The sequence below is a fragment of the Gadus macrocephalus genome, chromosome 5 (genome assembly GCF_031168955.1).
Source record: "Gadus macrocephalus chromosome 5, ASM3116895v1".
Classification (NCBI taxonomy): Eukaryota; Metazoa; Chordata; class Actinopteri; order Gadiformes; family Gadidae; genus Gadus; species Gadus macrocephalus.
The window spans coordinates 1,993,040-2,015,868 of record NC_082386.1 but is presented as its reverse complement, the minus strand read 5'-3'; the positions used below and the strand labels follow the sequence as shown (position 1 = coordinate 2,015,868).

At 42.2% G+C, this 22,829-nt stretch overlaps 1 protein-coding gene across 3 annotated transcripts; it reads right to left on the bottom strand.

The window, feature by feature from the left end:
- Positions 1-515: 515 nt before the first annotated feature.
- c9orf72 (C9orf72-SMCR8 complex subunit) lies at positions 516-22,808 on the bottom strand. 3 transcript variants are annotated; one of them, XM_060051150.1, is made up of 11 exons: positions 22,537-22,779; positions 15,021-15,123; positions 14,418-14,916; positions 14,019-14,114; positions 13,105-13,169; positions 12,652-12,724; positions 12,304-12,420; positions 9,970-10,205; positions 9,787-9,844; positions 1,664-1,773; positions 516-1,038 (listed from the first exon to the last, which is right to left on the bottom strand). In XM_060051150.1, exons 3-11 carry the CDS (start codon positions 14,862-14,864, stop codon positions 852-854), a joined length of 1,389 nt encoding a protein of 462 aa, XP_059907133.1. In that variant the 5' UTR covers positions 14,865-14,916; positions 15,021-15,123; positions 22,537-22,779; the 3' UTR covers positions 516-851. The 3 variants fall into 3 exon arrangements, with proteins under 3 accessions (XP_059907133.1, XP_059907134.1, XP_059907132.1); XM_060051151.1 differs by lacking the exon at positions 15,021-15,123 and having other exon boundaries at positions 22,658-22,808; XM_060051149.1 differs by lacking the exon at positions 15,021-15,123 and having other exon boundaries at positions 22,537-22,761.
- Positions 22,809-22,829: the final 21 nt, after the last annotated feature.

Genomic DNA, 22,829 nt, shown 5'->3' with positions numbered 1-22,829 from the left:
TCGGTTGATATGTTTGATAGTTTTTTTTATCTGATTATTCATTAAACATGTTTTCCTCATGTTTATCGTATGTATAAACTTAAATATATATATATATATATATATATATATATATATATATATATATACCGAAACACAGGATTGTCAATCACTAACTGTCCCAATAATCATAAGAAGTGGATACTAAGATGCTCAGATGACCCCAATGAGTCAACAATGGGATTAGATATGTGAAACCATTCCAATATTAATATCAGAATCAGAATCAGAATCAGAAAGGATTTAATTGCCAAGGGTTTTACACCACCCAGGAATTTGGCTTGGTGAATAAGGTGCATACATTAAGACAATATCAATGAACAATGAACAAACAGTGATATATATATAACACCATATAAACAAGCAGGGACATAAGAGATCAATTAAATATAGGATAAAATAGAATAAATTAAATATGTCGGCAGTTCAAACACATAACATTTCACAAAATAATAATTGGATGCGCTAGAGGCATGAGCTATTTATCGTTTTATTAACAGTTGGTTGCAATACATATAAAGACAATACAACAATGGGCAAATCAAACACTTTTTTTTAACATTAAAATTCAAAGACAAATTGTGATTGAAAACATGCCACAGCACGACGATTGAATACTAGGTGTAGACCCATTTCATAGGATCAATTAAAAATAAAAGCTTCATCCTTGTGGCAAATTTAAGTTAAGATGTAGATAAGACAGATTGATTAGATTATCTTAATGAACAAGGCTGATAAAGTCACTTAATTACAATCCAATAAATACATTAGGCTCAGTTTTTGTTGGATGTGACATCTGTAACCCAAGAAGATTAAAGGTTCATGTGCACGTCTCTGTCCTGGGCGCTGGTGTAGCAGGGCACCCCAAACACGAACGAGTGCAGTCCTGCTCGGAGCTTCTCCGCGAGCGCCATCACAATGCTGAGGTCTCCGTCCACCGCCAGGTCCAGGTCCGCCTTCAGGCTGCGCAGGGAGCGGAACGGCTTCTTCCCTTTTTGACTGTGGAATGAGGTGTGGATTGATTATTCAAGCATACTAATGACTAATTATATTAGTCATTGTTATTATTATTTATTTTTTTACGAATTAAAATATTGACTTATTAAGATGCTTGATATCAAATCTAAACAATGAGTATGTCTGAGATGACGATGGCCTTCTTGGTTGATCCCTGCTCCACCCAATTCTAATTGGATATATGTTTATGTTGAGAATGTTCCTGGTTTGTTCCTTGTATGCTGGTAATATTAATATGATGTTATGGTATCATTAGTCTACAGTCAATAGCTCAATTCCTTAAAAAATGAATCCCTTGGTCCCATGAGTACAAGCCCACTTGTTCACATCACAGCACAACTGCCATGAACGATCGATAGATCTACTATTAGCACAGGCAGCAAAGAGGTCGATATATATATAATGGAAAATGTTTTTGAATCGCTTCTTGCACGCTCTGACAAATGTAGAAATAAACGTATAATATTGGTTACAATTCACCAGTTCCAAACAGGTCCATTCACTCAAATGTCTTCAAGTGGCCATTCCATCGCATTATGATTTGAATGATATATCAGCCTAATGGATCAGAAGGCAGTGGTACTCCACAACCATCAACACCACTCACGTCTCATCTTCGATGTACTTCAGAAGGGTCAGAGCCTTTCTGTGGATTAGCAGCAGGAACTGGGTGACGTAGGTGCTCCGCAGGGACAGACTGGGCTTTAACATGAACACCTGTGAATCAGAGACCGAAGTTAAAAATAAAAACCACAAATCGAATCTACATTACAAATTTCGTAAACAGTATAAATTACATACATTCACCAACACCAACACCCAGTCCACGTATATAGAGATAAAAACATTGCATATATTCTACCTGTGAAACATTACAATATACTGTTTTAAATGTATGCACTGCAAACACTGCATTGGTATATTGTGTTGGGATTTTATCAGAATTGAAGAAAAACAAATTAAGATTCATGGCCAGCTTTCTCCACATCAACCCATAACGACTACGCAAAGGTATTAAATCACAAACTGTAATCTCCCACTCGGCTGTGGCATTTCAAATTGACTGTATTGTTTGTTTCTGATCGTCCTTTCGATTTTTCCAGAATTTAATAGCAACATTATTTAGAAACCCGTGTATGCAAGTTCTAACAATTGACAGTGCATGTCAGAATCAAAAACCATGAAGTCAAAGTCTCTGTCGAGCTCTGCTCTCGGTCACATTATGGTTGGCCCTTGACATGGTCTCGAGGGGCCGTATTCACAAAGTTTTTTATCTTAAGGTTTTGCGCAAGAGTTTTTTTTAAAGGTCCCATGACATGAAAATCTCACTTTATGAGGTTTTCTAACATAAATATGAGTTCCCCTAGCCTGCCTATGGTCCCCCAATGGCTAAAACTTGCGTTTGGTGTCAAACGAGCACGAGCTGTTCTGCTCGCCTTTGAAAAAACGGAGGCTCAAGTGCGCTGATTTGGAATGTCTGTATTCATGACGTCATCAGGAATCTCAGCTCCTCCCCTTACTCTACCTGGCCCGCCCAGAGACGTTGGCCCGCCAATGAGACTCGACCGTGCGAGCGCCACGTGTGTGTGAGTGTGAGTGTGAGTGTGAGTGTGTGTGTGTGTGTGTGTGTGTGTGTGTGTGTGTGTGTGTGCGTGTGTGTGTGTGTGAATACACACACTGTAACGCAAGTGTTTCTTGTCGGTTCTTTGACGTGTCTTGTATTTCCACAACGAGACTGTTGTGGGGGTTATCTGAGCCATGGTTGAGAAGGAATTGGGGGAAAGGAACTTTGGCTTTGACTGGCTGAAGTACATGAACTGCGACATGCCGCCGGTTGCCGCGAGGCACCATCGCCCGGCAGCAGGCAGCCGGCAGCAGGCAGCGCCCGGTTCAGTCGACTTCAGGTTGATGTGAAAGTGGAAGAACCAGAGACGTCGCAGAACCCGACAAAGTCGTTTGTGATTCATAATATCGTCTGGAGGCGCACACAGCTTTTGGCCGTGATAATATGTATGAAATTATATAGATTTCTATGTATTATATGATATTATTTAGATATAGAGCTCCAGGACTGTAACGGAAGTGTTGTACACTTCCTTATTATTTGGAAGACCGTTCTGCTTTTGGCGTTATGGTGCATAACACGTCGGACTCTCGTCTCTGGTATTTCTACAACGAGACTCGTATTGGGGGTTATCTCAGCCATGGTTGAGAAGGAATTGGGGGAAAGGAACTTTGGCTTTGACCGGCTGAAGTACATGAACTGCGTCATGCCGCCGGTTGCCGCGAGGCACCATCGCCCGGCAGCGGGCAGCCGGCAGCAGGCAGCGCGCGGTTTAGTCGACTTCAGGTTGATGTGAAAGTGGAAGAACCAGAGACGTCGCAGAACCCGACAAAGTCGTTTGTGATTCATTATATCGTCTGGAGGCGCACACAGCTTTTGGCCGTGATAATATGTATTAAATGATATAGATTTCTATGTATTATATGATATTATTTAGATATAGAGCTCCAGGACTGTAACGCAAGTGTTACAGTACACTTCCTTGTTATTTGGATAACCGTTCTGTCGGACTCTCGTCTCTGGTATTTCTACAACGAGACTCGTATTGGGGGTTATCTCAGCCAAGGTTGAGAATGAATTGGGGGGAAGGAACTTTGGCTTTGACACCCTCAATAACATGAACCACGACATGGAGGAGAAAGGGATTGTTGGCGGCGAATGTCTCCAGCTTGAGACCCGCTGAGGGACCACCGCCGGAGGCGGAGGTGCCTAAGCGCTGCCCGGCAACGATCCCTTTCTCCTCCTTGTCGCGGTTCAGTCTACTTCACATTGATGAGGACGTTGAAGAACCAGGAACGTCGGAGAACCCAACGCGGTCGTTTGAGATTCATAATATCGGCTCACACAGCTTTTGGCCGTTATAATATATATTATATGATATAGATATCTATGTAGGCTATATGATAATATTTAGATATAGAGCTCCAGGACTCCCGTGTGTTCTAGAATATTTACAGAACACGGCTAAAGGCTGTGTGCGCCTCGCCATTGCGATACATCCACTGTAAACAGAGCGCATGGTACCGTGGCTGCAAGCTGCTCAGGGCCACACCCCCACCCTCCTCCTTGACCCGCCTCGCTCCTCCTCATTTGCATTATAGCTACAGACACCAAAACAGCGCATTTGGGGGAAGCTCAATGTGCGACTGGCTCGGAGTGGCTGTAACTGCACCACGGCTGAATTTCGGGAACGTCTTTGAATACTGTGTTAGTTGCCCACTAATACCTATATTAAAGAATACATAAAATAGCATGTCATGAGACCTTTAAAAAGTAATTTTCAAAGCCGCTGAGACCAACTCATAGGAAGGATAAATCACTAAAGGCTCGATTCCACCGGAGGCGTACGCACCGCGGCACGGCTGCGCCGCGGTCACCGCTGCTGATCGCTTCCTGAATGAAGTCATTTATGTACCAAATCATCCTTTTTATAAGGAAAATGTCAGAAAGGACAAAGCGTTGCATTTAATTGCAATAGTTTTGGGAGTGTCCATGCTAGGGACTCTGGGCCGGGAGAAAAAACGCAACTGGAGCCAGCATGTTGGTAATCTGGTCCACGCTTACAATAGCACAAAGTCTGACGCCACCGGATATTCGCCATATCGGCTGATGTTCGGCAGAGAGGCCAGACTCCCTGCTGATGTGTGTTTTGGAACCTCTCCAGATGGCATTGAGGAGGGTTGTCATTCCCGCTATGTAGCAAAGCTAAAAGAAGACCTGAAAGAAGCCTTTAAGCTAGCATCTGCGGCTGCAGATAAAAGGCACCAGAGAAACAAGAAGGCTTACGACCAAAGAGTCGGAATACAGTCGTTGGAGGTTGGCGACAGAGTGCTGCTCAAGAACTGGGGCCTGAGAGGGAAACACAAGTTAGAAGGCCAATGGAGCCCTGATCCTTATGTGGTGGTGGGGAAGATGCCTAATCTTCCGGTGTTCAAGATAAAACGTGAGAATGGAGGAACTGGCACCAAGACGATTCACAGAGACAATCTCCTTCCCATCGGGCAGTTTGTGAGAATGCCAAACACAGACCCGGTGATTGATTTACCTGTCAGACCAAAAACCAGAGCTGTGACTCACCGGAGGAGTGAAATATCCTCACCTGAAACGCAAAAAGTACAAAGGGAGTTGCAGGAAATGTCTGATTCGTCATCTGACCCTGAGTTGTATTCACCTTGCAGAACTTACCCGAGAGAGTTGTTTCACAGAGCTCTAGACAATGTTAGACACACAATTGCTCCTCAAGAAGAGAACCATCAGGCAGATGGAAGTGGTGCTGCTGATGCTATATCCTCATCTGATGATGACGCAGAGCCAGAGCACCATAGGTTGAGAGACCAAGAGTCTGATCGAGAGTTAGCTCCTGGTGACACCAGTGATACGGATTCAGAGTCTGGCCCTGATCAAGAGACTTTCAATGTGTCCAAAGATAATGGGAGGCTAAGATCTGAACCTAGGCCAAAGAGAGCAATAAGGCCACCAGTCAGGCTTACATATGATGAGCCGGGTAGATCCAGAGATCAGCCTTTGACAATTGTACACAGAGGTATTGTCATTAAGATTGGACATACTTAAAGCAACATTTGTAACTCTCCATATCCCTTAGTTTGAGTCTTTTAGTGTTGTATGAGGACATACAGACCTTTTTAGAAGGGGGAGGGTGTAACCCAGTTGGGATTTGGGTTCTAATTATTCATAAGAATAAACATTATATAAGAGTTTATTATTTTACATAATGTTTTTGGCGTTTGTGTAATGATTGCAAACTTTGTAAATGTTATTTGATGTATTGTAAATGTTGTATATGTCCTTTGCTTAATTGAACTGTGATGTGGCCATCCAGCCAGGAGGGGGCGAGATGAGGTGTTCGGGGGTGAATGTGGGGAAGGCGGGAAAGTAGAGGAAAGGGGGGACGTGCCGGAGTTGGGAAGAGAGGAGGAAAGACGTTCGTTGGATGGAGCACATGGTTTTCGATGGAGTACAGTCTGTTGATGACATATCAGCAACTCTTAAAATTCAATATAAAGTTCAACACGAACTTTACTGAAAGCTCCACCGGACCAGTCCACATAAACGACCCGGTCAGTTGCTTAACGAAAGTAGCTGAACAGTAGTGGCCTGCTAACCAGCGCGGCTAGCGACGCTACTACAAGGGATTTTCCCGTGGACCTCTGCACCAGATAGTGGGTGTGACCACGAGGGTTGGCTCACCTTCCTCTGGCGAAGAGGAATCAAGCAACAAGCCAGTGAGGAGCGCCTTTGTCCTTTAGACAGACTTTCGCAGACTTTCCCCATACTGGTCTTTCCACGGACATTCAAGGACGCCCGTTGCCGCTCACCTGGACGTGTGAGTAGCCTACCGTGTTCTCTTTGGCTCGGAGGAGCGAAGAGGACTACTACTCATCAACAGGCCTGCAACAGGGTTTTCTTTTTGTACGGGATTGTTTTTCTTATGTTTTCTTTTATATATTATGCCGGCTTAGTTTAGTGATGTTATTATCTGTGACATGCACATGCATTTATATTTTGTTCTAAAATAAGTAAACGTTCAACTACTTACCTTTTTGTTGGCTGCTTACTAATTCAGTGTTGATATTGTGTATGTTCAGTGTTTAATATTTATTAAGGATGCTCTTGTTGTATGGTTACCAAATATAGGAAATCAAAACTAGTTCTGTTAAGATTGATAGAAGAACCTAGGGCCCTGCCCTCTTTATTATAGGGGTAAAAGGGCTACAGACGCAGGGCAGAGGACGCAGCCGTTCCATGGCGCGTACACGTCCGGTGGAATCCCGGTGTAATGGCCTGTTCAGATCGCTGGGAATTATGGGGAAATAATTTTCACGACGTTGGGAAGTTCTCGTGAACGACACCTTATGACGCTCTGATGATTCTACTTCCTTTCGGCAACTGGGGCCAGATTTAGCCAACAGATGGTGTGTTCCTGAATCCTCGGAGGCTGTCTTCTGAGTCGGAAGTTGGAAAATCTCCCAGCTTTCTTGTGGCATTTCTCGGAGGCAACCCCCCTTTTTATTTTCAGCTCTCGGACTTCTGAGAGTAGGCCGAGAGTGCTCAAAAAAATTGCTGCACCCGTGAAGAGATTTATTTTCTTTGTATTTGTACCACGTTGGTCATTTTATGTTGATTTTAAATGCTCTTATACACTTGATTACCTTGCTACTTTCTTCCGGTCACCAATTTATGCATCGCATGGTCTTGCTGTGCGTGCAATACAATGTAAAGTTGTCTTGTTTGTTTTCGAGTTGGTTTGCTAAATAGACTAATGTAGCTAACAATTAGCAACATCTAGCCAATTTCATGACACAATCACAAAGTCGAACAGGAACACTATAAAAGCTCTGAGACTGGAAATTACATCAAAAGTGCAACTTGGAAGGCTGGCGTCCGAGGTTTCAGGAACACACCATCACTTAACTCGCTCTACTTTCAGAATAGCGAGTGGGACCGACCAAAAGGGGGCAGATGGCTGGGAGATTTACAACTTACAACTACCACCTACCGGCGTACCATACAAATGGATTACACCTTACATCCCAAGAGCTACTTGTGCGGGAGGTGTACGAGGCATCTGGAACACACCATAAGAGTGACGCCCCTTAAATCGATTCTCGTGCACAAGTTTAGAAGCAGTCAGTACAGTGATTGGTTGTTGAGTGCAGGCAGTCTCGGTGAAACTCATCAGCAACATCCCACAAACAAGCCCACAAAATCAACGAAAAATAAGGAAATAGCCGAGGCTACAATTTAAGTCCTATCAAATAGATATGGACAGTGCAGTTAGCAGAGTATTCACATGATGAAAAGTTTGTGAAGACCACGATAATGACGTTGTATCCGCAGTCCAGCAATTTTAAGATTCTTTGTTAATAGGTCTTACTGAGTTAGGAGTCCTCTCGAGGACTTTTAAGGTCTCCAAAATTGAAGACTGACACGGCCATTATTTTTTATTTCTCCTAAATTCGCAACTTATGAGCTACTTTTAGCCCCAAGACTATTACGGAATACGGCCCCAGATTGATCGAGCGCGTGCCCAAAAGGTCAAATGGATCCCCGTCCAACAACACTATCACCAGCCCACGATACAGCCGACCATACGGAGCGGTTCAGATTATAATCCTGGATTAGTGCTGTCCTCACCACGTGGACATGGCCACCGACAGCAACAACCCTATCTTAAATGTAATAGTTTATGAGCGATACATTAACGCAAATGGTTTGTACAAGGAAAAATAAGGAAATAGCCAGATGATACAAATAACGTCCTATCAAATAGTTATGGACAGTGCAGTTAGCAGAATACGCGCACCACGTTAATGACTTTGTATGCACGTTAAAAGAGGGAGAATGTATGTTAACTCTGTTTGTTAAAGGTCCCATAGCATGAAAATCTCATTTTATAAGGTTTCCTAACATTAATATGAGTTCCCCTTCCCTGCCTATCGTCCCCCAGTGGCTAAAACTTGCGTTCGGTGTAAAACGAGCACTAAGTATCCTGCTGGCCTTTGAAAAAAGCTCCGGCGCACTGATTTGGAATGTGGCCCCATATGTCGTCATAAGGGGCCAGGTTACCTCCCCATTCTCTGCCTTGCCCGCCCAGCGAATTTGGCCCGCCAATGAGACAATGAGCTACGACTGCGCCATAAGTGTGTGTGTGTGTATGATAACACACACTGTAACGCAAGTGTTGTACACTTCTTTGTTATTTGGATAACCGTTCTGCTGTTGGTGTTGTGGCACACGTCGGTTCTTTGACGTTTCTGGTATTTCCACAACGAGACTCGTAGTGGGGGTTACCTCAGCCATGGTTGAGAAGGAATTGGGGGAAAGGAACTTTGGCTTTGACTCCCTGAAGTACATGAACCACGAGATGGAAGAAAAAGGGATTGTTGCCGGGATTGTCTTCCGCTTCCCGCTGCCGAGGGACCATCGCCTCGGCGCTGCCCGATGCCCGCTGCAGGAGACGGTGGTGCCTAAGCGCTGACCGCTGCCCGCTGCCTTGGCAGCGAGGCTCCGGCGGGACACAATCCCGGTCAACAATCGCGGGCAACAATCCCTCTCTCCTCCATGTCATGGTTCAGTCTACTTCAGATTGATGTGGACGTTGAAGAACCAGAGACGTCGGAGAACCCGACGCACGCGTTTGAGATTCATAATATCGTCTGGAGGCGCACACAGGTTTTGGCCATGATAATATATATTATGATATAGATATCTATAGATAATATGGTATTATTTAGATATAGAGCTCCAGGACTCCACTACCGTGGCCGCAAGCTGCTCAGGGCCACACCCCCACCCTCCTCCTTGACCCGCCTCTCACCTCCTCATTTGCTTTAAAGCTACAGACACCGAAACGGCGCATTTGGGGAAAGCTCAATGTGCGACTGGGTCGTAAGTGGCTGTAATTCTGCACCACGGCTGAAGTTCGCGAACGTCTTCAAATACTGCGTTAGGGGCCCACTAATATCTATAATAAAGCATCTATAAATCAGCATGCCATGGGACCTTTAACTATGTCTATTAAAGCCAAACCCAGGACATCGGAGCTGTGATTGCTGCCAAAGCTGCTTCAACTAAGTAATGGAAAAGGGTGTGCCTGTCACTACAAAAAGCATAAATCAAAACCATTAACGAGAGTTATAGCTTACCTCATCAATGAATGACTTCACCAGTGTATCTCTGTGCATGACATCTTGAAAGATATTTCTAAAAAGATGAGAGGATTTGACAAAAATATTTGTTATGAAAGAGAGAGAAGTATTCAGTAAATTCACATTATATTCCAGGTAGTACTGTGTTTTACTGAGTACTGATCCAACATTCAGCCTTACAGGTCAGGTGTGAAACCCTCGTCGGTGTGAATGATCATGTCGGGGGCGATGTCATCCTCACTGACTGCCCGCCATAGCGCACTGAGCTCTGAACGCATATAGCGCCGCTGGTTATATGCGTGTTCTTGGCACGGCGGCATTTGCTTCACGGTGTTGATGTCCACGTCGATGTGTGTAGTCGGGTAAGGCGAGTACAGCACCTGTCTGAAGGGCAGCACAAAGCTACCGGTGGAGTCCTACAAGTGGAAAAACGATAACATTATAATAATGTGTAATTGAAAAATCAATGCTCCTTCCACACCAATGTCAAACTACAAGAACAAGTAATTAAATCAGGGACTCATTCACTCAGGAAACTGAGTGGTTCATAGTCATTAAAAAAAACTTGGTAAATCAACACAAAACCAAAGAAACAGGCTTTTCATTAAAGGGGACCTATTATGCTTTTCGACTTTTATGACCTATAAACGTTGTTATAATGATTGATAGTCATGTTTAACCATGCAAAAAAACGATGTAGATTTTCGGGAAACTCTTCCTCTCATCTGGGCGCTTTCAGCATTCTCTGTTAACGCTCGGTTTCGTCCTTCTCCGCCCCCTCGCCCCCCTCCTGCCAACCCAACTCCGTTATTATTGGTTACCTTCCTTGAAGCGCGCGCGCGGGCGGATTTGACCAGGCATATGGGGGTGCGGCAGGAGTGCCTCTACGTAGATGATTTCCCGGAAATGTGAACAAGTGAATCGCAAACGTTGTCCCGAGTGTTTAGCGCTCTGCACAGCCACCCCAGACTGTCAGCAGGGAATACGTCGAAATGCATGCACGTCATTATTCGACACTTTAGTATGGTTAAACATGACTATCAATCATTATAACAACGTTTATAGGTCATAAAAGTCGAAAAAGCATAATAGGTCCCCTTTAAAATGTTTTTTATGTGCTAAATTAGTCAGGCTAAAGTCAGAGTGGATACAATTATGAATTCCGAATTGCAATCATCATTTTGAAATCTCGGGCAAGAAAAGCTAATGTTGGATCATCAAATAATCACTAATGATTTATTTATTATTCCAATGGCGACACCGTACCGCACGCTCTGCAGGGTCTGCTGTTAACGAGGTGGTGCAGCACAAAAACCTAAGGTAGCTCATCCAATGTGGATTGATTGTTTTGATTGTTACAGTTGGAAGCAGCACTGTTACAGTACTGAACATCTTTAATGTACCAACTGCGATATATTGTTTCACCTTCTTCTGACAAATGTACTTATTGTAAGTCACTTTGGATAAAAACGTCTGCCAAATGCCCTAAATGTAAATGTAAATGTGCTAAATTTTGAAGTGGCTTGGATAAAAGTGTTGTCTGCTAAATGGATACGTGTTAGGGATGGGCGTAAGGAATCGATTACTCGAGTACTCCTCGTTACAAATGAACTCGGTTGGTGGACAGGCAAACTCGAGTTTGCATATACACACACAAACAAAGTTTTCTGAAGCAAATGTATCAATTTTCTGTGCGGCGCCACTAACACATGCCATGGGCAAAAAACTAATGAAATGTATCATTTCTGTGTGGCGCGTGCCGTGCCGTGTGCAGGCACGCCAGAATTCAAAAAGTTAAGAGATGGCGGTTAAAGCAAAGCGCAGCGAAGAATTTAAATACTTTAAAGAAATAGGAGATCATAAGGTGAAATGTAAAATATGCCAAGCAAAATCGAGCTACCAGAGTAAGTACTATGCGGCAACATATGCTCCTGAAACACAACGGTGAGTTCGGGAAAGCAGACCAGCAGCAACCAAGTGTGTCGGCTATTTTCACCGCCGCAAGACGCAGCTGTAGTCCCGGCCGTGTAGAGAAGATCACAACGCTGAGTATTTCCATAGCCCATTTGCTGCCGTTTTATTTGCAGCTTTAAATTATTTGCAATGGTTAGGCTACTTGTTTCGTTTTTGTTTTTTTTAAACCGTTACAAGCTTTGGTTCGACGTGATTTAAATTGTGAGACGCATATTTATTTTTGGAAGGAAAATGTGTTTTGAACATTTGCAAAAATAAATAATGAATACTCTGATAACTGACTGTTTTAATGGAGAATAAGCATTACATGTTTGGTTGGTAATATTGCCGTTCATCATTAGGCCTATTCCTGCTGCAGATGCGTTGCATTCTAAAAATAGATTCGATGAAACGAGTACTCGATTGATCCTCAAGGAATTCCTTCGATCACTCGAGTTTGGAATTTACTACTCGTGCCCATCCGTGTGAATAGAGAAGAGGGAATGAAGTCACCAAAAACATAGGTAATACAACGTAGCATCAAATCTAATATCTTGGTACCTTGAGCAGCCCCTGAACAAACAGGCCAGTCTCGTACTTGAAGGAAGAGTCCGCCTTGCAAAGGCGGGAACATTTCCTTTCAGACGGTGTGAGAAAGAGGCAGAGCGTCCGAACCATCTAACAAAAGGAGAGACACATTCAGAGTTGATACAGGATGCCTTCACAGCTGTACAGATGACAAGGCAAAGACAGCCCACACAAAGCAGAGCCTTAAGCCAATATGTTGTTGATTTATCCTACGTTTCGCTGTGCAACGTGTTGCTTATGGTATGAAAAATGTATCAAATGTAAGAAAAAAATGCAGGTGATGCAGCAGTCTGCCCCCTGTCCACAGGGACCTCCATTCACCTTGTTCACTTTATCCGGGTTACTTCCAACAACCATGGAACAGCCGCAGGTCTGCAGATGGGAACTGATGGCTCTGAGGGCACACACACGGGAGATCATTTACAATTACATTTACGGCATTTAGCAGACGCTTTTATCCAAGTTATCATTGAGACGTTTCTACCAGCTGTGTTGTCCACAGAGTTGTGTACATCACTTGATCACCTGGGGTGGTTTTGACAACAGCTGTCTTTCATGCAACCACAGTCAAACACAAAGAGATATTCAACATGCTTGTGTTAACAGGAAGATGCCATACCCAAAAAGGACATTACATTACTTTTACTAACGGATATGCATAATTCCTTTTTTTTTTATTGGTTTATGAAATTAACCACATGTGACCGGACCAGAATGGATGATCCAGAGGTTCCGATTGTGCTGTACTACGAAAGGAATCATGAATGTACTCACTTGTGGAGGAAATCTTCATGGCAGCTGTCTCCGATATCATCGTCATTTAAAACCGTGTCTCTGATCTAGCTCAGAAGGTTTTGTAGAGAAAGAATTCAAATAAATTGGGTTGTTATCCATAAGAAATTTCTTGTGATGGATGCATTGGCATTTGTTATCGACCAAACCTGGATAATCTAAAGTAGGGCTGGGCGATTAATCGAATCATGATCACGATTTCAATTTTAGCGTCAAACGATCACAAAACTATTATATATATATATATATATATATATATATATATATATATATATATATATATCTGCACATTATTTTAGATTTGAACATTTTCAAATCTAAAAGACTATTTTGTGTATTTCTTTAAGGCGAAAAGTTCTCAATTACAAAGTGTTTATTGGGAGACATGCTGAATAAATACATCATGTTTTCAAACTCAATAAAATTATTGTTTGAATAATGGTGATTTCCATATTGACCAAAATAATCGTGATTATGATTTTTTCCATAATCGAGCAGCCCTAATCTAAAGCTCCAGTATGTCGATTATGTTGCTTCAGTTTCATTAGAATTTCAATCTCATGTCAACACAAAGCTTTCCAGAGTACAAAAGGTCGCTTGGTTTACAAATTGTGATGAAAATATTTCCAATCAGTGATGTTACAGCAAGGCTGTGCAACTGCAGACCCATTAGTAGAATGGCTGGAGAACCTGTTAGAGCTCACAACAGCAAATATAATCCAGACTCGGAATGTTTGATTGGCACAGTAGCTAGGGTTTCTTTAAGTAGGTTTATATTATAAGCGGTCCTACGAAAAACGTAGGAACCCAATTGTTTATTATCCTGATTATTATTCTTATATTTCAGACATTTGATCTTCCTCCCAATGGCACAAATGTGTGGTCATGTTACTTACGTCTATATCCTCCTGCACTCGATGCGTTTTCATAGAGGCCAGTAACTCCATGATAGGAAGGATCTCCGAGCTCAACACTGAGATAATGTTGTAACCCTGAAGACAGGAAGCAGTCCGCACCACTTTGATTAAATAGTTTAAACTCCATCTAAACATCTAAACACTTCTATACCATGTTTTATGCTTCGTGTTCAGTCCGCCCCAGGAGCAGTTTACAGTTTTTCATACGTTGCAACATCTTGTCATATTTGCTAAATAAAGTGCCTTTCCCTCATGGTTACTAAGCAATGCAACTTCATGTACTACAACTAAGACTTGTTCAAATGTTGCGTGGAGAATAGGAAAAAAAAACTTTGGTGAAATTATGGAAGAAAATGTGTCAGTTATCAAGTAGGAAACCTTTTGCATCCAAATGCGTCCCTTGCGGATGACGTGTTGAAACCGTTCAACGCATATAGCGTGGAGAGGGAGGTAGAAGGCCAGCTCTGTCTGCGGCAGGATGATCGAGAGGGCACAGGTGTTCTTATCCCCCTTCAGCTCTCCGTCGAAGATCAGGGACACAATGATCACACCTTTCTCTGCCAGGACAAAGAACTTGACGTCCACGGCGCCGCACTCGGCGCTGCGCAGGATCTCACCGTTCAGGGTGTGGTTGGCCAGGAAAGTGATTTCTCCATCACTGAGCAAAAGAGACTGATCAATTCGAGGGGCCCAGATGTGGCGCACACGTGGACCCAAAATGTTGTCCCAATAAGCAAAGGTGGCCGCCAAGAGGGGGCATTCTCCATCTAAGGGGACCTCTGTCTTGGCCACAGCAGGGGACTGGGGTGGGTAGCCAGACGACATTGTAATGACCTCTTAGGATCCTGAGGACTGAGGTCTTCAGAAGTGTGCGTTACTAAACATGGATAAAAAAAGAAAATACATTATAAAGACCTAATAAAGAAAAACACCTTGTATATACATTTTCATTTTTGTATTTAAAAAACAAATCATAATTACCACTCGTTTTTTAATATATTTTTTCTGTTTCTGGAACGTGTGGGTGCAATAAATCAGACAGATATGATGGTGCGTCAGGTTTAAAAAACAAGTTACACTGAAACTGAAAAAAATACAGAGGAAATCAGGCCTACTGTATGTGAATAAGATTAGAGATGTCTAGGTAGTTAAGTATAACTAATAACTGTAAAGGGCAGGTGTACATTGCTTTTGATGGAGCCATAATGTTATATTAATAATAATAATAATAATAACAATAATAATAAAATGCATTTTATTTATGGGCACCTTTCAGGCCACTTAAGGACACCTTACATGTAGGCCTATAATTAGTAAAATATTTAAAACACTTGCACAAAATCAAAACAGAGCAAAGATAAATACAAATACAAAGCAATAAAAACAACAGACTAAATATTAAGAATTACATAGAATGCCAGTCTTTGTCTTAGGATCTTTTGAATGAATGGATCAATAAATGGTGATCGCAATGATCGCAAGCAGAGGAACTGGAGCGAGTTATGGAGCGGCGAAGTCACGCCCCTTCTGGTAGAGCCCATGCGACCATGAGATCGAAAAATATGAATGGGTTTCACTTTCAATTGAGAGAAAGTAATTATTTTCTGGTCCCAGTCTTTATATGCCCCGGATTACACATGTTATTTGTGGATTTAAATGATAATCTTTCATGTCAAGAGTTTGACCGTTTATTGTGCAATTGTTCAGTTAAAGGCTGTAGAGAAAACACAATGAGAAAGATTACACGTCTCGTATGTGACGTCACGCTCCCTGCGACTGGCGTGGACAAGACCGACAATCTCCCCATCTGCATAACTGAAATTCTCCACATGCCCCGATTTATAATGTTTTTCTCCTCTTTCGATGCTTTTATCCTCCCCTTGAAAAAAAGCGGTGAAGTGGAGAATAGAGATTGCCATGTCTGTACCTGAGTTCCACAAAGGGGCCTCACACAAAACCTTACATTATCCAACTTCTTCGCAAATTTTTTTAGCTTTCTTTGCATGAAAAAATAGAATTCAAATCCACAAACAACATAAGTGTAATCAAGGGCATAGAAAGACTGGGACCAAAAAATAATTACTTTCTCTCCATTGAAACCCATTCATATTATCGATCTCATAGGTCCCATGGGCTCTACCGGAAGGGGCGTGACTTCGCCACTATTGAGTCAACGCGTCAAACAGCTGAACCAGTCTACAAATCCCTCAGAGACTTTAAGTGATAAAAAAGTGCCTAAAAAACATCAACGTCATTCATGTTAAGTAAAATGAAAAAACAACCTCGGACAAGAGAAGTTAACTTATGAGCCCTCTCGGATGCCGGGCCGAAACATGGGATCTATTAAAGAAACAGGTTTCACTACGACTCCTTTCGGCTGCCAACCCCATAATAAATAAAGACAACCGCTCATAAAACGCGTTTTGAAAAGAGAAAACTTACATTTTATTAGTACATGGCATAAAGATAATTATGAGCCTTTGATTGATAGCCAGAGATTTTTTGCGGAGACAAATTCTACTTCCGGTGTTCCACCGAATTCTGCGACCCACCGAAAAGTGTGACCCCAGGGGACGCTGTTGCATATTTTTTTTTTTTTTTTTGCAATATGCGCGAGCAATATGCAAGCGTACACAGGTGTGACAAAAACATAAATAAAACATAAGATCTCCCCCCAACCAATTGCCTTTTTATTAAAGGTGCTTAATAACTACATTTGTTTTGATTTGATTAGCATTTCACAGACCCCTACAATGATAGGGCGTTTGGTACGGTCCTTCACCATTGCTTTTTTACCCATTAAAAGCTATAGTCAGTGTTAAATTACGCTGATTTACCTTTGAGAATTTCCTATTATAGGCTACTGTGTAAAACGCTGTTTAGAATTAATGTTAGGATCAAGAAAAGAAAGACCCACCGGTGGCGGGAGAGCTTATGTTTTATTAATGTTTTTGTAATAATGCAAACGTGCATGTTGCAGAAAATGTGCAACAGCGCCCCCTGGGGTCACATTTTTCGGTGGGACGCAGGATTCGGTGTAACACCGGATCTCCATGAATTGAGGGACCCTTCCACAGCCCGCTAATAATGGCGCGTTTCCACTGCAGGGTGCGGAACGGATCGGATAGGTGCGGGTCGGGTCGCGTTTCCACCGCCAAAAGTGGGCGTGACCCGGACTTTGCCGTACCCGTTCCGGCCCCGTTCTCGGGACTCCTCCATTGGGGTACCGCAAACGAGACGAGACGCCTGAAAGGGTCCCGTGAAATTCTAGCTACACCCCCCCTCCGTTGATTGGTCGACAGAATCGTCACTTCCGGTTGACGCGGGGATAAAAACAAACGAACAGTAGCCTCGAGGTATTATTCTTTACAATTAACTTGTCGCGTAAAACGCTTGCTTGGGCGAACAAGGAGGTGGAGACGTTCGTCTGCATTCTTGGGAGGAAGACGATGTTTACGTAGCTGCCGCGGCGATCGACATCCGGCCTACCACAAAGGGTACTGTCGGCAGTGGAAACGCGACCTCGGAACTGAGCAGGGCTATACCGCCCCCTCCCTACCGCACCTTTGCGATCCGATCCGTTCCGCACCCTGCAGTGGAAACGCGGCATAAACAGCTGCAATACCGCTGAGCACTGGGCCCCGTTTCCCGATATCGATGGATCATAGCTCGTAAGATCATTCTCTCGATGGATCTTTCGAACCATCGATAATTTCTTTGGAGCGTTTCCCGAAACTCCTCTTAACGTGAACGTGCATTCGCTGCACTCACGACGATCGTAGGATTGTACCTGTCCACTGACATGGTGCTGAAACGGGCTATGACGCAGGGGGAGACGCAGGAATGTCGGAGGAAAATGGGGTTAAAAAGGGTTAAAATATCTCCCCATCAAGGCCAACAGAGTAGCCTACGAAAAGAATAGATTGCAATAATATGAATGCTAAAGATATTAAAACACAATTGATTAAGCCTAGGCCGACATATATATCAGTACTAATCCTGAGCGCACGATCGGGAGGTTGAAGTTGCGCTTTAGATGCCTTCACAAGTCCAGCGGAGGGCTCCAGTTTTCGCCGGCCAAGTCATGCGCTGTGATATGTGTGACAGCTATGTTGCACAACATTGCAGCTAAGGCTGGGGTAGCTTTGGTTGAACCGGGGGACATTGAGGACGATGACGACGAGGAAGATCGGTGTGAGGACGGCCTCCCTCATAACTACGCGGCTGGTTTTCATGCACGTCGAAGAGCAAGAGTGATTGATACTTTTTTTTAACCCCCTCCACCCTCCCACATGTCACTAAACATTCCCGTCAACGTGACCAATCCCCACTGTTCTGCCCTGAATAGGTTTTATATTAAAAGACACTTAAAGTTACTGTTGAAACGTTTTATTGTTGCAAAGGTATTACGGAGCCTTTATTTTGAAAGCAACCTAGTAACAGGAAGCAGGAAGTAACGGTGTAAACACAACGAGAGAAGACGTGATGGCGTGTTTGCATCACCACATGGCTGTTGATCCTTGAATAATCCTTTGTGAGAACAGTACACCCACCATATCCCAGCCTTTTGCCTGCTCCTTTGCATTTTTATAATATTTTATAATTAATATTTTTATCATTATTTTATTTTTTTACATTATTTTAGGCTACGTTTTATGAGTGGCCTGTCAGTCTGCACAAATCCCCCCCACTTTCTCTCACACATTTTAAGTGCCCTGCCTGCTCAAACATTTCCTGGACTGTCTCTCTCAAACTAAGAACATAATGGCCCACATTAGGCTCAGACGCACGTGATACACCATTACCAATGTGTTATAATAAAACGCATCCAATACTAGGAATGTCCGCTGGTTACGCCACTGAGGCTATAGTAGGCTAACGAGGCTCTTAGCGTCCTACGAGTACCCTGGAGCACTCGTTAGCTACGAGCGTTTTTAAGAGGTTCGTTACCAAAGATGCTTTCGGGAAACGGTGTGAAAACTGTACGATGCTCGTACGACCCACTCTGCGATCCACTTAGGCTAAAGATGCTTTCGGGAAACGGGGCCCTGGTGGATTGCGGAAGTATGCACTGTTCCTGGGGGCCTGGGTTCACCCATGGAGCGGGTAAAAGTTAGCAGCAGGTTGGATATTCGCCGGATATTCAGTTTTGCAATCGGATTCATCCCGCAATCGGCCTAATCAACACAATTGCACTATTTTACGGGTGTAGTATGTTGAGGACAGTATAGGACAGCGTATTGACAAAAAACCATACCGAAATTAATTGTTGCTATCGATATCTGTGCAAGAACAGCGCTGTAATCTACGGTCCTGGCTGCCGTCTGTTTTAGGGACCATCCACAAATTACCCCCCACGGACTGGTGACATAGGTTACCATGGAATTGTTTCAGGAAAGAAATCACCAATAATCAATAAAAACACATATTCTCATTCTGATTGCTGTAGTACTTGCCAATGGTGGGCTTTTATTTACTACAGGTCATTATTTGTTGACATTTTGCATTATAGCGAATGAGGATGCAATTAATAGTTAGAAATATTCACCAAAAATCAATAAAACTACATTTTCTCATTCTGATTGCTGTAGTACTTGCCAATGGTGGGCTTTTACTTACTAGGGGCCGGAATTAGTTCATATAGTAAAAAACATTTTGGTGAATATTTCAAACTATTAATTGCATCCTGTTTCACTATTATGTAAAATATGAACAAATAATGACCCGTAGCAAGTAAAAGCCCACCATCGGCAAGTACTACAGCAATCAGAATGCAAAAATGTATTTCCATAGATTTTTGGTGAATATTTGAAACTATTAATTGCATCCTCATTCGCTATAATGGAAAATGTCAACAAATAATGACCCGTAGTAAGTAAAAGCCAACCATTGGCAAGTACTACAGCAATCAGAATGAGAAAATGTACTTTTATTGATTTTTGGTGAATATTTTAAACTATTAATTGCATCCTGTTTCACTATTATGTAAAATATAAACAAATACTGACCCGTAGGAAGTAAAAGCCCACCATTGGCAAGTACTACAGCAATCAGAATGAGAAAATGTAGTTTTATTGATTTTTTGGTGAATATTTTAAACTATTAATTGCATCCTGTTTCACTATTATGTATAATATATGAACAAATAATGACCTGTAGTAAGTAAAAGCCCACCATTGGCAAGTACTACAGCAATCAGAATGACAAAATGTAGTTTTATTGATTTTTGATGAATATTTGAAACTATTAATTGCATCCTCATTCGCTATAATGCAAAATGTCAACAAATAATGACCCGTAGTAAGTCAAAGCCAACCATTGGCAAGTACTACAGCAATCAGAATGAGAAAATGTACTTTTATTGATTTTTGGTGAATATTTTAAACTATTAATTGCATTGTGTTTCACTATTATGCAAGATGTCAACAAATAATGACCCGTAGTAAGTAAAAGCCCACCATTGGCAAGTACTACAGCAATCAGAATGAGAAATTGTAGTTTTATTGATTTTTGGTGAATATTTTAAACTATTAATTGCATCCTCATTTGCTAAAATGCAAAATGTCAACAAATAATGACCCGTAGTAGGTAAAAGCCCACCATTGGCAAGTACTGCAGCAATCAGAATGAGAAAATGTAGTTTTATAGATTTTTAGTGAATATTTTAGCTATTAATTTCATCCTGTTTCACTATTATGCAAAATATCAACAAATAATGACCCGTAGTAAGTAAAAGCCCACCATTGGCAAGTACTACAGCAATCAGAACGAAAAAATGTAGTTTTATTGATTTTTGGTGAATATTTAAAGCTATTAATTCCATCCTCATTTGCTATAATGCAAAATGTCAACAAATAATGACCCGTAGTAGGTAAAAGCCCACCATTGGCAAGTACTGCTGCAATCAGAATGAGAAAATGTAGTTTTATAGATTTTAAGTGAATATTTTAGCTATTAATTTCATCCTGTTTCACTATTATGCAAAATGTCAACAAATAATGACCCGTAGTAGGTAAAAGCCCACCATTGGCAAGTACTGCAGCAATCAGAATGAGAAAATATAGTTTTATTGATTTTTAGTGAATATTCTAGCTATTAATTTCATCCCGTTTCACTATTATGCAAAATGTCAACAAATAATGACCAGTAGTAGGTAATAGCCCACCATTGGCAAGTACTACAGCAATCAGAATGAGTAAATGTAGTTTTATTGATTTTTGGTGAATATTTTAGCTATTAATTTCATCCTGTTCCACTATTATGCAAAATATCAACAAATAATGACCCATAGTAAGTAAAAGCCCACCATTGGCAAGTACTACAGCAATCAGAATGAGAAAATATGTTTCAAGTGATTTGTGGTGATTTCTTTCCTGAAACAATTCCATGGTAACGTTTATGCCACTGTCACGTTAAAATTGTACCGGGGGCGAAAATTTTACCGGCCTACGTCATCGTTTGTTTACATCCTGACAACCTGCCCGGCAACAGACGACGCGATGCAGAAAACATGTTTCCAAACGACGAAATAACATAATACAGATAGCGGATCGCTATCTGTATTATGATAGATAGCGATAACACTTGTTTTTACTTTATATTTGTATTGTATTTAATTGTTTAATCGAAACAATAAAAAAATGTCCCCGCGAAACGGGCGATCGCGTCAAATCACGTAGGAAGGTTCTTGAACATTCTAGACTATGAAACCTGCTTAAAACACTCAGTTTACTAGCTAAATTCGATTAAACAATTCAATACAATACAAATATAAAGTAAAAACAAGTGTTATCTAGTGATCCGTTATCTGTATTATGTTTCAAGAACCCTCCTACGTCATTTGACGCGATCGCCCGTTTCGCGGGCAATTTTTTTTATTGTTTCGATTAAACAATTAAATACAATACGTTTGGAAACATGTTTTCTGCATCGCGTCGTCTGTTGCCGGGCAGGTTGTCAGGATGTAAACAAACGATGACGTAGGCCGGTACAATTTTCGCCCCCGGTACAATTTTAACGTGACACCACCAGTCTGTGGGGTGTAATTTGTAGACGGTCCCTAAAACAGACAGCAGCCAGGACGTTGATTTAAGAGCTTTTCTCGCACAGATATCGATAGGAGCAACATGTCACTGTGATTTTTGTTGATACGTTGTCCTATGCTGTCCTCAACAAACTACAGCCGTAATGAATTGCAATTGCGTTGATTAAGCTGATTAAGCTGTAAGCTGGACATTCACACCGCCGTCGGTTTGTGAATGTGTGCATGAATGGTTGAATGTGAGGCAGTAGTGCAAAGCGCCATGAGTGGCAACTGGTTTGAAAAACGCCGTTTAAATGCAGTCCGTTTAACATTTAGCACCTAGTAAAAGACTAACGGTACCACATCTTTGACCAACACAACAAATATACAACAAACATATCGTTGACATAAGGCAAAACATTACAGCTGCCTCTCCTACCTCTCTACCTTAGAAGATATTATCTGGACTCTTACCACAACTCTGTCTTCACAAAATTACCGTAGGACTGGTTAAAAGAAAGCTCCATTGTCATATTCAGTAATCAACCCAAATAACGAGGTAGATCCGTTATTATGATCACGGGTTCTGCGTTACCGTCCGTCCACCTCCGCCTCCGCCTCCGCCTCCCCGTCTTTGTCTTCTTCTTGTGTCTTGATTCCCAGAGGGACATGAACTCCAGTGCTGCCCCCCACAGGGCTGGAGGCCATAAGGCCAAGTGCTGCCCCCCAAAGGGCTGGAGGTCACAATACAATCTACTCTTTACACC